The 14,893-nt window shown below is 36.5% G+C and overlaps 2 protein-coding genes across 2 annotated transcripts; both read left to right on the top strand.

Moving 5' to 3' along the window:
• On the top strand, window positions 1-1,035 carry LOC137948609 (AT-hook motif nuclear-localized protein 23-like). The gene has a single exon (XM_068794705.1). It carries the CDS (start codon window positions 37-39, stop codon window positions 880-882), a length of 846 nt encoding a protein of 281 aa, XP_068650806.1. The 5' UTR covers window positions 1-36; the 3' UTR covers window positions 883-1,035.
• A 6,979-nt stretch (window positions 1,036-8,014) lies between these two features.
• Window positions 8,015-10,960, top strand: LOC137948191 (mannose-1-phosphate guanylyltransferase 1-like). Its single transcript, XM_068794186.1, has 5 exons — window positions 8,015-8,056; window positions 8,822-8,982; window positions 9,235-9,297; window positions 9,381-9,620; window positions 10,021-10,960. Exons 2-5 carry the CDS (start codon window positions 8,872-8,874, stop codon window positions 10,690-10,692), a joined length of 1,086 nt encoding a protein of 361 aa, XP_068650287.1. The 5' UTR covers window positions 8,015-8,056; window positions 8,822-8,871; the 3' UTR covers window positions 10,693-10,960.
• Window positions 10,961-14,893: the final 3,933 nt, after the last annotated feature.

Here is a 14,893-nt window from a genome sequence, read left to right as displayed (position 1 = left end):
TATAGTTTTTTTTCTTTTCGTCCTTTGTTTTTGGATATGGCCATGGCGGGCTTGGATTTAGGTACGGCTTCGAGATACGTGCACCACCAGCTTCACCGCCCGGACTTGCACCTGCAGCAACCCGCAGATTCCGATGAGGACAACACCAGGGCTCATGACTTTTGCGGCGAGCGGGACGACTCCGGACAGGGCTTGGAGCTCGTCTCCGCCAATCAGGGACTGGGTGACATCGTCGCACGTCGGCCCCGTGGTCGACCGCCGGGGTCCAAGAACAAGCCCAAGCCCCCCGTGATCATCACGCGGGAGAGTGCTAATACGCTGCGGGCGCATATTCTGGAGGTTGGGAGCGGCTGCGACGTGTTCGAGAGCGTGTCGACGTATGCCCGCCGGCGGCAGCGCGGGATCTGTATTCTTAGCGGGAGCGGGACGGTGACCAACGTTAGCCTTCGACAGCCGGCGGCCGCGGGAGCTATCGTCACGCTACATGGGAGATTCGATATACTGTCGCTGTCGGGTTCCTTCTTGCCACCGCCAGCACCACCGGGGGCCACTAGTCTGACCATATTTCTGGCCGGCGGGCAGGGTCAGGTCGTCGGTGGGAGCGTGGTGGGCGCCCTTATCGCGGCGGGGCCTGTTATTGTGATCGCGGCGTCGTTCACCAACGTGGCGTACGAGAGGCTCCCGCTTGATGAGGAGGAGCCTTTGCAGATACAGCCGCCGGTGTCGCAATCTCCCGTCGGTGGAAGCGGCTGCGGCAGCGTCCCTAATCCTTTTCACGACCCATCGTCGGCGTTGCCGTTCTTCAATTTTCCGCTCAATATGGCCAATTGTCAGCTGCCCGTGGATTGGGCCGGGAATGCCACTGCAAGACCTCCTTATTGAGATAACCAGACAGCAGTCCAGCCACCCAGCCACTCTCGCATGTCTTCTTCATCTTGTAATTTTTCGGATTGAAGTTGGATGACCAATTCGACCGGGTTGTATGGATGAGCTGATTGCTAGCTATTGAAGATGATCGGTTGCTCGAAGGTCAGATTGTTCAAGGATCATGTACAATTAGTGTTTTTTTTTTTTTTTTAAATTTCCATTTGCTTCTTCTTCCTCTTTCTGCTTTTGCTTTATTTTCGTTTCCTGGTGAAGAGATCGTCGTCATCTTTCTTCTTCTTCTCTGTGAACTCCTTATTTTCATTTCCAGCAAATGAGTATGCGTTTTTTCGCTTGCTTCTTCGTTATAAGAATCATCATAACTGTTCACAAGCTCTACTACTGACACTGCCGAAAGAGTGAGGGATAGGTCTAATGGAGTGATACCTAGGACTAGACGATCTAATAAGATTTCTTTAATTATCTCTCTGCTTCTTTTCAATATTTTCTGAATGTCCCTGCAGATCTTACAAGTCATGATTTTCTTTTCTTCTCCTTCGACTTTCTTTCAGACTGATCTTAACAACTCCAGCAAGTAATGTTCCCAACATTGTTTTCAGTGTTCAAAAGTTAACGATAACATAAGAAGACGGTATTCCAGGCCTGTTACAGACGATTCTTACTTGAACTTCACAACTCGGTTTATAGATTTCCTCATCTTTCGTGCTTTTTCCACATGTCTTCCGCTCCATGGCTTTACACCCAATTCCCGCTGGACACCCGGCAGGGAGCTTCGCTTCTTCAACTTCTTTGTTTCACTATAAAGACTTGTTTTCTGCAACTATTCTAATAGGGAACTTCTCCGCCAAGCATCTCCGCCTTATCCAGACTCGTTACTTACAACAAGTTATTCTTTACTTGGTTCATCCAGAATTGGCTTCGTTCTTTACTTGTTTATTAAGCTAGCTCAAATGTTTCAGTCATTACAGCTAATTGGTTTTCTCCCTTCCTTCCAATTTTAGTTGCCCAGAGTTCCGTGACAGGAAGTTTGCATCAGATGAGATCTATACTTTGGATACTTCCTAGTTTCTGCTCTTAACGATAATATATAGTTTGTCTTGCTAGTTATCTTCTCTTTCCAGGACATGTATAGTTTGTCTTGCTATTATGATTCAAACTTTCATCTGCATCATGTTATCTTCTCTCTCCAACAATATTTATTTATTAGATAGCTAAAGATGAGGCTTGATTACAGCAAGACGGAGATGGTGAGAGGCTTTCAACTGAGAATCAAAATATGTGTTTCTCTTTGTGGGATTCACTGATGCTATTACTAATGCTTGGCTAAATTCGTTTCTCGAATGAGTTCAGTTTTGAATTCCCTACCCCATTTTTAATTTGCTTCATCACATTTCTCAAGCTGATGCTGATAAACCCAGTTTGGTCTTGATGATTTGGGGATTAGCTCCTTGAACTTCATTATTGCTTCCTTCACTCGTGAAATCTTGTTTACTTGAGATGCCTTTCACAAGCTTGAGATCAACAAAACGGATCTTTTAATATCTAGCAGGCGAATTGATATTGATGCAGATGAGTAGTTTTACCTTCTTTAACTAGTTATTTTCAGGAAACCAGGAAACCAGGAAACCTTCTGATCATTAGTTGTAGAAGATCTGGTTACCTGATAATCTTCGTATTTTTTATTGGTATCTGATCAAACTCGTGACCTCACCTTCCCTAGTCTTCGAACTAACAGATCAGCCATGCGGAGCTCGAGCGCGAGTTGTTTATTGCATTAATGAATTAGGTCTTGTGTTGGCTGCAAGTTGTTCAGATGGAGAGGAAGAAAGAGAGAGAGGGTGAGAGCGTGATGGAAACGGAGTTGTGATGGAAAAAGGGCCATGGACCTCGTCAATCCACCAACCCAGGACCTGAAAGGAATCCAGAAAGGTGATGTTAGACCCAGAAAACAAGGATTTCGATCCGGAAAGTAAGCATTTCTCATAAAACGATTTGCAAAAAGCCGTGTTCTTTCATGTCGATCGTCTTCTCCGACTGGCAACGTTTGAATCTGTAACGTAACACATTTGAGGCAAGAAGATCAAAATACAAGTACGCTAGCACAACCCTCCATGCACAAGTTTGAACCAGACTAATTCAGAGGAAAACCATGAAAGATTAAATATAATAATCGTGAAGACTATGTAGAGTGCACTTTTTTACACCCTTAAACCCTAGGAAATTACTTTCTATAAGAAATTATTTTCCTAAAAAACTAAGTAAACTAAATTACTCTGATTGTTCTTTCCAACTGGGTGGGGCATATGTATTTTTCACACCATAGGTAAATGATGTCCTAAATGGTCTTACTTATCCTTCATTGGCTCATTTAGATAATTTTTTATGATAAAAAATTAATTGTTAATTTTTTTTTAAATTAAATATTTCAAATACTGCACCTTCAAGATTCAATGTATTTCAAAATCTAAAATTTCAAAATGGTCAAACTTATACAATGCCTTAAGCATCATTGAAGAACGTCTTTTGAAGAAGTACTCACAAGGAAGAAAACAACAAGAAGACTAGAGTTCAAATGTCTAAACTCAGTCACAATGTAAGAGAGTATTCTTATTTCATTTTAACACCACCTAACTACACAAAGTCTCACGGCTCCCATAGTAGAAAATTCAATTTACCAACCCGTATATACCTCCACCACAACAACTTATCTCAAATTCTTTGGGGTGAAAATGGAGTTTGCCACTCATAGTTTGACCCAAATTGCAAGGATTACTTGATTTTAAGATTAAGATTGCTCATATAGTTCTCAAAAACTTGATTTAAAAATACATGTAGCTCAAGATGACTTGATTTGAAAATTTGTACTCAATGTAAATTTGGGAGGTGTTTTTCAAGTTGGAGAATGTACATAAAACATTAGTAATCTGAACTTAAAACGAATGATTTCAAAGCCTTATGGCGCTAATTCAATGTACTTGAGCATGTATAATCAATATATTTCAGAGTATGAGTATGTAAATGATTGAATTTGAATCTTACCCCCAAATTTAAATGTTATGCAATAAAGCCCTTTCAAATGCTCCAATAAATCAACATATCAACATGTAAGATATGATTTGAAAATAAAGAATCTTACGAATCTTACTAGCATAGATTGAGTGGTAGTCAATTACACACAATACAATGGTTGAACCAAATATGATGTTAAAAATATATGACACACATTTAGCCAATTGGGGTCTAAGTATTCACTCAAGATTTAAGAGATTAGCACTGAAATACTAACCTCAATGAAGAAAACATTCAAATTTGGCTCTGCTTCAAGGCTTAGAGGAGGCTACAACTTCTCTGAATGAGTGTGGGTTTGAAAGACTTGGTTTCCACCATTCAAAGAGAGGGAGAGAGAGAATCCATTCCGGGTGAGTTTGGGTTAAATAACATGACTCTCAATGTTATAAATAGTTTTTATGAATGGATGAGATTATTTTTGGTCAAACATATGAAAACTAGGTCCAAATATTATGAAAAGACAATCGATAAATCCTATTTTTGCTACTAAACATGTTGGTAGGTCACTTGAAATTTTTGGAGACATATAGCCCTTGAATCTACCTTTGACATTCTAAAAAGTTGAATTTCTACAACCAGGATTTGAATCTTGTGCTATGGATTTGACTCCATTCCTTCCAATGATTTAATTTTGCATTCCAATCCCCCTCGGGTTTGACTCCTTTACTTCTACTCCCTATAAGTGAATCTATTTTTTATGCCAAAACTTTTTTTCAGTTGGGTTTGCATCTTTTTTGTTGTTGTTTTATCCATATGGGGTCAAATCCACCTATGGGTTTTACTCCTACAACCTACTTCTTCAATTGAATCCACTTCTACTTTAAAAGTTTTTGTAGCTAGGGTTTGCATCCTTTCTTTTCCCTGCTTGCCTTAAGGGTTTGACTCCTGATTGATCCTCCTATCAATTCAAATCTCTGCTCCTTTTTTACTATATGCTTACTCCTTTTTTGTTGTATTTGGATTATCCCATGGATTGAAATCCTCTCAAGTGGACTTGAATCCTTCTGCTCCTTTTTCACTATATGTTTACTACCTTTGTCTCCTTTTACTTTAGGGTTTGGCTTATGTACATGGGTTTTAGACCTTCAGACTTTGACACTTCACTTCATCATTTTCTTTTACACATTTTATTTTTCTTGCGTTTTCTAGGTTGGCTTGCCTCATTTTCTTGTAAAAATGATCATTCTTCTATTGTTTGGGCAAATGGTGTTGCTACGCTATTTGGATGTTGTGCTTTTCTTACATGAGCTGCTTGTTCCCTTCGTGCAAACCGCTGAGACAAACCATGACGGTTCACATAGATATGCTACCAGAAATCTCTTTGGGGGCTTATTGAGTTTCACAATATACTTAACACACATTGTTAGTACTTTAGTATGTTATCATCAAAATAATCTATATGAGGATCTTGATACCAACAATAAATACTTAGATTTTAAGAATCAACCCTAAATTATAAAGACTATGAAAAGGCTAGTTCATCCAATTTCTAAAATGAATAGTATGTTTTCAAAGTAAAAAAACAATAATTCTAGCAAGGTTGATGCTAAGTAATTATTGCATAGTAATGACATCGAAATCTTAGCTCCTTAGAGGAGTGTCTTTTCCAAAACCCAAATTCAATCTTCCAATTTCAATTTCGAAGTGTAAGAGTGCTTGGAGTGATCGTTAGAGCCTTGGGAGTTCCCTATGGGGGAGGGGGTTAAAAAGCAACCTAAATAAACAAGTCTCCCATGTGCAAAAATTGAAGCTTGAAAAAGGGACATTTTGTCCTTTTTTAAAACACATTGAAATCTCAAGTAAAAACTTTGAAAAATACTTCAAACTTTTCTTCATGAGTTTCTAATCACATAGACAGATCACTTACAAATTTTGAAGACTTATCTTCACTAAATTGAAGCTTTGACTATCTTTTTGCAACTCTTCTAAGTCCCATTGTTCAAAAGCATGGAGAGCTATTTGAACGATCTTTAATTAACCTTTTTTCCTTCAGTCATCCAATCACTTTGAATTGGTTGTTCGAACACTCGATTGAATGGATCTTCTCAAAGGTTTTTGTATCTTTGTTGTTCGAATAGATTCTTATTGAGCAAATGTTCTTCTTAATTGTGCTTTGTTTTTCTTCTTTTATCGTCTACCCTATTTTGGGTTGACTATTCGAATGTTAAGGGTAAGTGGATCTTGATCAAGAGCCTTCTCTCTCATGGTCATCTAATTGATTTCATGTCTTTCAAACAGATGACCTTTGCATCTCCTCTTACGCTAAGCAATCTTCATGTCATTCTAATGCTACCCTAGATGGCCTCTTCCTAAGAGCTTTTTCTTTTGTGTCTAGTCAAACATATACTATTGGTTTTTTCTATCAATTATGCTCACTCAAATTCACAATTACTTGCCAAAGTGTTTGTCATCATAAAAGTCAAGGGGCATATTGGGATCAATATTGTCACCCTTTTTGCCATCAAATGTATTTAGGACTTTCAATGCAAATGATTAATGCATATGCATGACTAGTTTTTTTAAAACTCCCCCTAAGTGTGACTAGACACATTCCTTCCAACAAATAATTAAGGTTAGTGGCAAATAATTCATGAAGAAATTAAAAGTTTTAAGACAATTAAAGACATCAAAGCTTTAAATTGAATAAATGAATTGTTGAGAAGAAAACAAGTTAAGTGGAAGAAGACATTTGAAGAACAATATTGATTGTATTGGAAATTTTTATGAAATGGTTTGGATTTTTGCTCCAAAGGTTAATTACTAGAATCTCCAATTTTTTTGGAATAATCCTTTGGGTTCGCTTAGGTTTAAATTAATTAAAATCGCTAAGGATGTTTTGAGCCATCTCTAGAGCAAAAAAATCACCTCTCTAGAAAATGGCCTTGAGTTAACTCAAGATATAGGCACAATTTACTTTGCTCTAGGGTTGAAATTGAGAACTTGAGTTAGCTCTAGTCTGACTTCTAATAGTAAGTTTAAGTTTTTCTCAACTTGAACTCAACATAAGCCTAAGTTAAGTTGACTTATAAAAGCAAGTATTTTTCTTCAGTTGAGTTTGAGGTAAGTCTAGCTAGTTAAGTTGACCTAAGCTCAAGTTATCTCATGTGTATGAGGTGTGTTGTCCTAGAATAGCCAAGGATAGCTCAAGTTAAATCGACCTTAATTCCATTGGCAAAAAATGTCTAGTTGGATTTGTGGCTAAACATATGTGCATCAAGCTCATTTATTAAAATATTGATTGCAAAATTTTCCTAAAATTTAAAGTCGCGTTAGCGTCCTTGGGTGGAAATTTATTTCCCACAAAAAGCTAGAAATATTTTTCCTAGGATATATATTTCTAAAAAAAAACTTTAGATAAAATCCTATTAGTGCCTTACCAGGAAATTACATGGAAAATTCTAAGGAAAATTGAATGGACCTGTTAGTGACTTTTTCTAGGGAAATAAATAAAAATTAATAATCAATCTTATACATTACCATACATATCCGATAAAATTTCAGTAAAATAAAATATCAAATACAAAATTACCATGAAAAATTGCCTTGTCCCGAAAGTATTACAATATCAATTGTCAAATACTTATTAAAAAAAATTCCATATGGTTTTCCAGCCCATCTTGGTTGGGAAATCTTACTTGAAAAATATATGAATTTCTTGGTAAGAATTTCTACCTAAAAAAATATTTCCAAGAAACATGAGGCACTGAAAACGTACTTCGACTAAAATATTTTTCCAATGTTTCCTGGAAAAGCACTAACAATACCTAAAAGTGCTCTTGAGAAAATTTGGATGCTCCAAAGTCAAACATTAATTAAATTTGTTCATAATTTTTTAAGAAATTTCTATCTATAAGGGTGCAATTTGTTCCATCGATATAATGTTCTGAAGAAGATTGAAGCAATTAAAAGCTTCGATTTAATCAAGTACCATAATGGAAATCTATTTTAATGCGCACGCGCCGCAGCCGGATGCTTCGGCGGGAAACCCGCCAACACGAATCATCTTTATTCCTTCCAAAAGGCATCTGCTTACTTATTCTTCTTTCCTGCTAAGCTGTCAGCTCTCCAAGCAAAGCTTGCGTGTGCTTTCCTCTTGCTCCAGGTGAGTCACATTCCAAGCTGTTTCTGGTCTCATTTCAATTTCTACGGTTCTTTGTTTTCTAATCTGTTGAACAAATGAAAATCTGTTTTGTATTTTCTAATACACGCCCATGGTTTTCGTTTTGATGCATAATTGAAATTAGCAAGGGTTTTAGCGTGTTCTATGTTTCTTATTGGTTTTGGCTCTCTGGAACGTACCTGTTGAGAAATCTTTGAGATATAGCATAGTTGGTTGAATATACAGTGACCAGTTTTACTTTCCTCTCTAGTTAGATACATGGATATTTGATGTTTAGGAGTACTGGATATGAGATAAAAGCTAGGTGATTGGCGTCACTCTGTATTTTGCTGAGAGTGACATAGGTTTGGAAATAACATGATGGCCAAATATTTGGATGGATGGAATTTGACCTAATCTGCATTACATCGCATACTTTCGTGCGATAGGCTTTTGAAACTGTTGCTTTGAAAAACTGATGAAACCGAAAATGAACTATTTTCTTGTTTTTCTTTTTTTCTGACTGGTTGTCGTATCATTGGAACTATGAGAAACGTGATCATAAAAGGGTTGTGTTCTTCTCTTTGATCCTCTTTTAAGGGGAAGAACAGGCTATATGAACTGTTTTGCTGGCGCCTGCAATCCAATATACTTTCAGTTCTCTGTTTGAAATCCTTCTTAAACAGAGGAAACAAGCTGAAAGCTCATATTAACTTAATTATGCTATTAAAAAGAGTTTTGACTTCTTTGTCACTCTCCTTTAAACAGAGGAAACAAGTTGAAAGGACATTTTACAGATTCCTGCAAGTTATATCAAGATGAAGGCAGTCATTTTAGTAGGCGGATTTGGGACCCGATTGAGGCCTTTAACACTCAGCAAACCAAAGCCTCTTGTTGAATTTGCAAACAAACCCATGATTTTGCATCAGGTGCTTAAGGCTCATGTTCTTATATTTCTCCGTAGAGCTATGCTTGGCAACCGTCATAATTACCCCTGTCCATAAATGCATGGATCCATGGCATTTATATGAAAAACTTGGCATCTAATGAATGCATGGTACTTTTTTCAGTTCGTTTACAGAGGTTTTTTTTTTTATCATTTTCCTCCAAATATGCATATTAGCTTCTATTATTAATAAAATACAGTTTCTGGAAGCTAAAGTTGATATCTGTGAACTTAGATTGAAGCTCTTAAAGCTGTTGGAGTGAATGAAGTAATCTTAGCAATCAATTACCAACCACAGGTAAGATGAATCCATTATCAATTGATACCTTTCTGTTGATATCTATCAATTCTTGTAAGGAGTAATCTTGATAACCCTTGTAGGTTATGTTGAGTTTCTTGGAAGAACATGAGCTCAAGCTAGGGATAAAAATAACATGCTCCCAAGAAATAGAGGCATTAGGTACAGCAGGCCCACTGGCCTTAGCTGGCAAAAAACTGTTGGAGGAGCCAGATCAGCCATTCTTTGTCCTCAACAGTGACATTACCTGTGAGTATCCATTGAAAGAAATGATTGAATTCCACAAAACTCACGGAGAAGAAGCATCAATCATGGTAACCCAGGTACAGTTGTTTGAGTATATTTGAGTTTATTTAAAGATGTAAACAAAGCTAAGAAAGATAAAGCATCAATATTTCATTGACAAGTTGCAAAGTTCTAATGCACAAGCAACAATAACAATTACAACAACAATAAATGCAGTTTTTTTTGTAACCAATTACAAATTTCTCTAGGAAATTGTCAATGAGTATTCCAAGAATTTTGATCCCAAGAAGCTTGAAGAATTTATTTGATAGATATTTGGTTTGGCAAACTTGTTGTGTAAGAATACTTTCTGAAAGTTTTTTCTTCAAGCTGTTTCTATCTATTCAAGGTTCCTTTTTTTTTTTTTTGGCCCACAACTAATATACTAAGGATGGGTAACAAGTCTTGCATGATGTAAGATGAAATTGTGACTGCCAGGTGGATGAGCCTTCAAAATATGGTGTGGTGGTGGTCGAAGAAGAGACGGGAAGAGTAAAGAAATTCGTTGAAAAACCAGCAATATTTGTTGGCAATAAGATTAATGCTGGAATCTACATCCTGAACACCAGTGTTCTTAACCGAATTCCTTTACGACCTACTTCTCTAGAGCGTGAAGTCTTTCCTTCCATTGCTGATGAAGGAAAGCTCTATGCCATGGTCTTGAGAGGGTTCTGGATGGATATTGGGCTGCCCAGAGATTATTTAACAGGCTTGACACTGTACTTGGACTATCTGAGTAGAAACTGCCCTTCAGCACTTGCCAAGGGACCAAATATAATTGGGAACGTACTGATTGATAAAACTGCTGAGATTGGTGAAGGTTGCATGATTGGACCTAATGTAGTTGTGGGACCTGACTGCGTGCTTCAGACTGGGGTAAGGCTCTCCAGGTGCACATTGATGAAGGGAGTGAGAGTGAAGAATTCAGCTCATGTCTCTGGCAGCATCATTGGATGGCACTGTACAATTGGGCAATCAGCACAAATCACTAGTATGGCTGTTCTTGGAGAGGATGTCCATGTCAGTGACACCTTATATCTCAATGGGGTGGCAGTTCTACCTCACAAGGAGATCAGGTCACATTTCACAAAACCAGAAATTATAATGTAGATAGCAAACAAGCAATCAAGATCAAGTTAGGAGTATAAATGAAGAAGAGGGTCATTCTTCTCCATCTTGCTGCTATCTAGGAACAATTGTCTGTGTTGTAGCCTGTTTCCTAGGTTTTCTTATGGGAAATGAATCATGATTCAGAAAGGATCACCAACCATGTGCATTTTTTTCTTCCAGTTGCTAGCACAACAACCCAGAGTTGTTTTTGGCAATAATGGACATTTTGTAATGGCTTACCAGTTGCTTTATTGCACTAGTGAAGTATTTCTATTATCTGAAAATTTTCCAAGGAGATTTTTTTTGCTGGCTTTCCAAGGAGAAGAGGAACTGAAACTGCCAGGCAATAGATTTTTTAGCTGGAAACTAATAAATGACAAAAATATAGTTTTTACCCCGTTCTAAAAGATTTTTTAGATATAAAAATTATGTGATTATTTTTTAATCTTTTAATAAGATCATTTTAGGCATTTTATTTACTAAGTAAATGTTGCTAGAGGAATTTATTATAGAATGAGGCAAATGATATAGTTTTGTTATTTACTCATTTTATTTAAATAAAATTAAATCAACATAGATTTTTTAATATAATTTTTTTGGAAAAAGACTTTTTGGATAGGTGTAGAAAATAAAATCACTATATTCATTATGTTTAACAAGAAAGAATCTAAAAACCAAACCATAATACCTAAAAAATGGTACTTTTTTCAAATGCATGATTGTATTTTATTATTTCATTTTCTAAAGATAACAAGAATATCAAAAGACAGGTCGATGCAATTTATGGAGCCACGAGTGTAGCATATGCTGAATGTTGTACAATAATATGGTATTATAAAATCTTTGTTGGCTAACCGATCTTGGAGGGGAGTAATAGTGGTAGAAGAGTGCTAATGGAGCGACTTGTTCAAATGACACAGACTGTCAAGAGCTACTACACATGGGGGTTGATGCATTTGGAAGATTACTTAATATCTTGAGGGAAACAGATCGTCTTAAGGATAATGTGTATAGCACCACAGAGGAGCAAGTAGCAAAGTTTCTCTATATAGTTGGCCATAATTGGAAGAACCATCCAATGAAATTCCATTTATTTCGTTATGGAGAAACAATCAACATTCATTGCCATCAAGTCCTCCAAGCACTCATATCCTTGGAAGACATTTTTTTAAAACAACCTGATGGATTAGAAGTTCCCCTATAAATGAAAAAAAAAACAATAATAAGTTATGCTCATACTTTAAGGATTATGTAAGATACATATTCTTGTGAAAGTTTCAGTATATGATATATCAAGATATAGACGACGAAAGGAACATCCAACACAAAATCTATTGGTTGCATGTCCAATTATAGAATGCAATTGAAAAATATTTAGTGTTTTAAATCAAATATTTTCCATTTTTAAGACAAATCTTAATTATCCAATTCAAACTGAGAAGGATAATGTATTAGCAACATTTATTATTCACAATTATCTTATGGGGGTTGATTTAAACCTAGAGCTTATTAAGGAGGTGGACCGTGAGCTTATGGAGCAAGAGATTGATAAGGAAGTGTACTCAACTATATACTAGCAGAAAGATCGAGGGGAAAATAACTAAAAAATGTGGCATGATGAGATGCAATAAAAAAACTTATTTAAATGTGATGTTATTGTATAAATATGAGAAATCTTCTTGGAAATAGTTTATGTTTGAAGTATGTATGTATTAACTTAAGACTTATAATTTCCATGTATTCATGTATTTCAAGTGTTCCGCATTTGGTGCCTAATCATTGAAAAATTGATATTGACAATTTTCAGGAAAAATAGATAATAGTAGAGGTGATAAAAAGAATATTATATGGAGTCGAGACATGGGGAATTTTCTTATACAAACTCCAATAGATCACATGAATAAGGGCAAAAAATTTGAGAGGACGTTTATATGATTGCATATTCAGTAGCTTCTAAAGTTATGTCAGAGAATTTTGGATCCTTTTGTGGCTTGTAATGCATATATGTCCAACGTATTAAAAACCAACCGAAGACATTGAAGAACTTTCCTACACTTTAGGAATTTCATCATAATAGTGTTAGCAGATTCGGTTTTATTCAATAAACTATGATGTTTGAAGTAGCTTCGTAAGTGTGGGACAATTACATATAGGTATGCTCATCCACATTTAGATTTTTTATGTTTTAACTGACCTTTGTACACTAATTTTGTTTAACAAATTTATTAAATGTATAAGCCCATCCAGATGCAAAATATGATGAATTACATTTTCTCTTTGAGAAAGATCGTGCAACTGGGTCTAGTTGTATTATTGCCAAAGAGGGGCAATTGAATTTGAATAAGGGGCCTAACATATCAAATTTGGGAGATAGTTTTACTTCTCTTGAAGATTGTACTAATGAAGTGGAAGGCATTGCAAACTCTCCTACTCAAGAGGTAACAATTCCTAGAACATCTATTCCATCTGGTATTAGTAAGGTCAAGCGTAAAAAACGATGAGCTTTTGATGTCCTAAAAAAATGTCTGAAATCAATCAACAGTCTTGATGGACTTTCAACAACCATTTCATAAACAGAACATTCAAACCTCTCAAGCAAGTGAGTTGTATAATAAAGTGATGAAGATTCCAGAAATTTACAAATGTGTCGAGATGAAAGCATATACTTTCTTGTTTTAAAATTCTATTAGAGCAGTTGCCCTTATGGAGTGCTCTCTTGAAGATGGAGCAATATGGTTTATGATAAAAATAAATAATTAATTGACTTACTTTAGAAATTGAGTACTTTAGACAATTTTGAGCAATGTAGTTCAAACAATTTTGAGTACTTTAGAAATTAACTTATTTTATGATGGAATGGTTTGATCAAACAATTGATGTTTAAGATAGATTTCTTGTACAGATGTTATTCCTATGAATTTGTTGAACTATCGTGGACATATCTCATTGCTATATCTCTTCTTCTACAAATACTTTTGAGAATTAATTAAAAGAGATTATTGGAAAATGAAGTATAATTTTGTAATTTTATTATAAATGAAAAAGTAAAGTTATCCATGTAGTGGAACTACTTCGAAGAGGGAATCCACCCTTGTCTCTAATCACTTTTTTTGTAGATGGAAAAAATTTCTATGTTGAATTTAATGGTTGTAGATGGAGGGAGAAGAGTTTTAACATTTTATTTGATAAATTTTGATAGGTAGAGTGGAGGTGGGCATCGAGTAGGGTTTTTTGGGGAACCCGACCTAACCCTAGAACCCTGAATTTGGGTTTTTGTTTTCACCCCATGGGTTAGGGAAGGGGCGGGGAAAAAGCTCATGTGGATTTCAAGTCTGGGACGGATTTCTCCAAACCTGACAAGGGGTGACGAGACAAGGATACAAAACGGGGTTGGGATGGATTGGGGATGGGAGATGATGGGGCAGGTTTATTGGGACTGGGTGAGGATGGGTCAACTTTAAGTTGGGTTTACAGGAATGTGGAGAACAGGGTTGCAAGGATGGTGATCGGGTTCAGGGATCGTAATCGTATTTGTGTTTTGAGAAACCTCACCCCGGCCAAGGAGACTCGAGCTTGACAATAAAAAGTTTCAACTTTTTTATGTTCAACAATTAATTTTTAGGTTATACTGAGGTATTTTATAATTAGAGCCTCTAAAAATTATTTAGGAATATTATTTTTAAAATAATAATTACTATTACTATTATAATAAATTTATAAATGGAAGTCAATAGATAATATTGGTTTTAATTGATAAATAAAAATGTATAGATAATATTAGAAATTTTAAATAAATGGAGCGCTTATCATGGAACGAGACACGGACAACTTCGGACCGTGACTGGCTTGCTCAGTTGCACGTGGCCCCAGCTGGACTATCCTTGCAGACAGATTGACACGTAAGTGCTGAGCATTACAACGTGTCCATGGCGAGGTGATCTCCAAAGTCCAAACGCTTGCCATGGCAGAAGAAGAAGAATAAAGGAGAAGACAAGGCGTGCTCCGCTTCCATTGTCATTATAAACACGATAAGAAGCCCTTTTGCGGTGTCCTTGTTCAAGAGATCAATTTCAGGGTTTGATTCACATTTAGCACAGGAAGAAAAAGAGAGCAAAATGCAGGCAATGAAGGAGAAAGCGAAAGACATGGCCAGTGCAGTCAAAGAGCACGTCGATACCTACAAGGCCAAGGCAGAGGAGAA

This window comes from Aristolochia californica, unplaced genomic scaffold (assembly GCF_029961685.1).
Source record: "Aristolochia californica isolate CCGP_79_NKW_82.1479 unplaced genomic scaffold, dmAriCali1.0.hap1 SCAF_13, whole genome shotgun sequence".
In the NCBI taxonomy this organism is placed as follows: domain Eukaryota; kingdom Viridiplantae; phylum Streptophyta; class Magnoliopsida; order Piperales; family Aristolochiaceae; genus Aristolochia; species Aristolochia californica.
Note: the sequence above shows the minus strand (reverse complement) of the source record. Positions and strands in the feature narration are given on the sequence as shown.

Coding starts and splice junctions, on each gene's coding strand:
- LOC137948609 (XM_068794705.1), top strand. CDS start 37: ATGGCCATGGCGGGCTTGGATTTAGGTACGGCTTCGAGATACGTGCAC.
- LOC137948191 (XM_068794186.1), top strand. CDS start 8,872: ATGAAGGCAGTCATTTTAGTAGGCGGATTTGGGACCCGATTGAGGCCT. Junction 8,983..9,234: donor AACCCATGATTTTGCATCAG/GTGCTTAAGGCT, acceptor CTGTGAACTTAG/ATTGAAGCTCTTAAAGCTGT. Junction 9,621..10,020: donor CATCAATCATGGTAACCCAG/GTACAGTTGTTT, acceptor TGTGACTGCCAG/GTGGATGAGCCTTCAAAATA.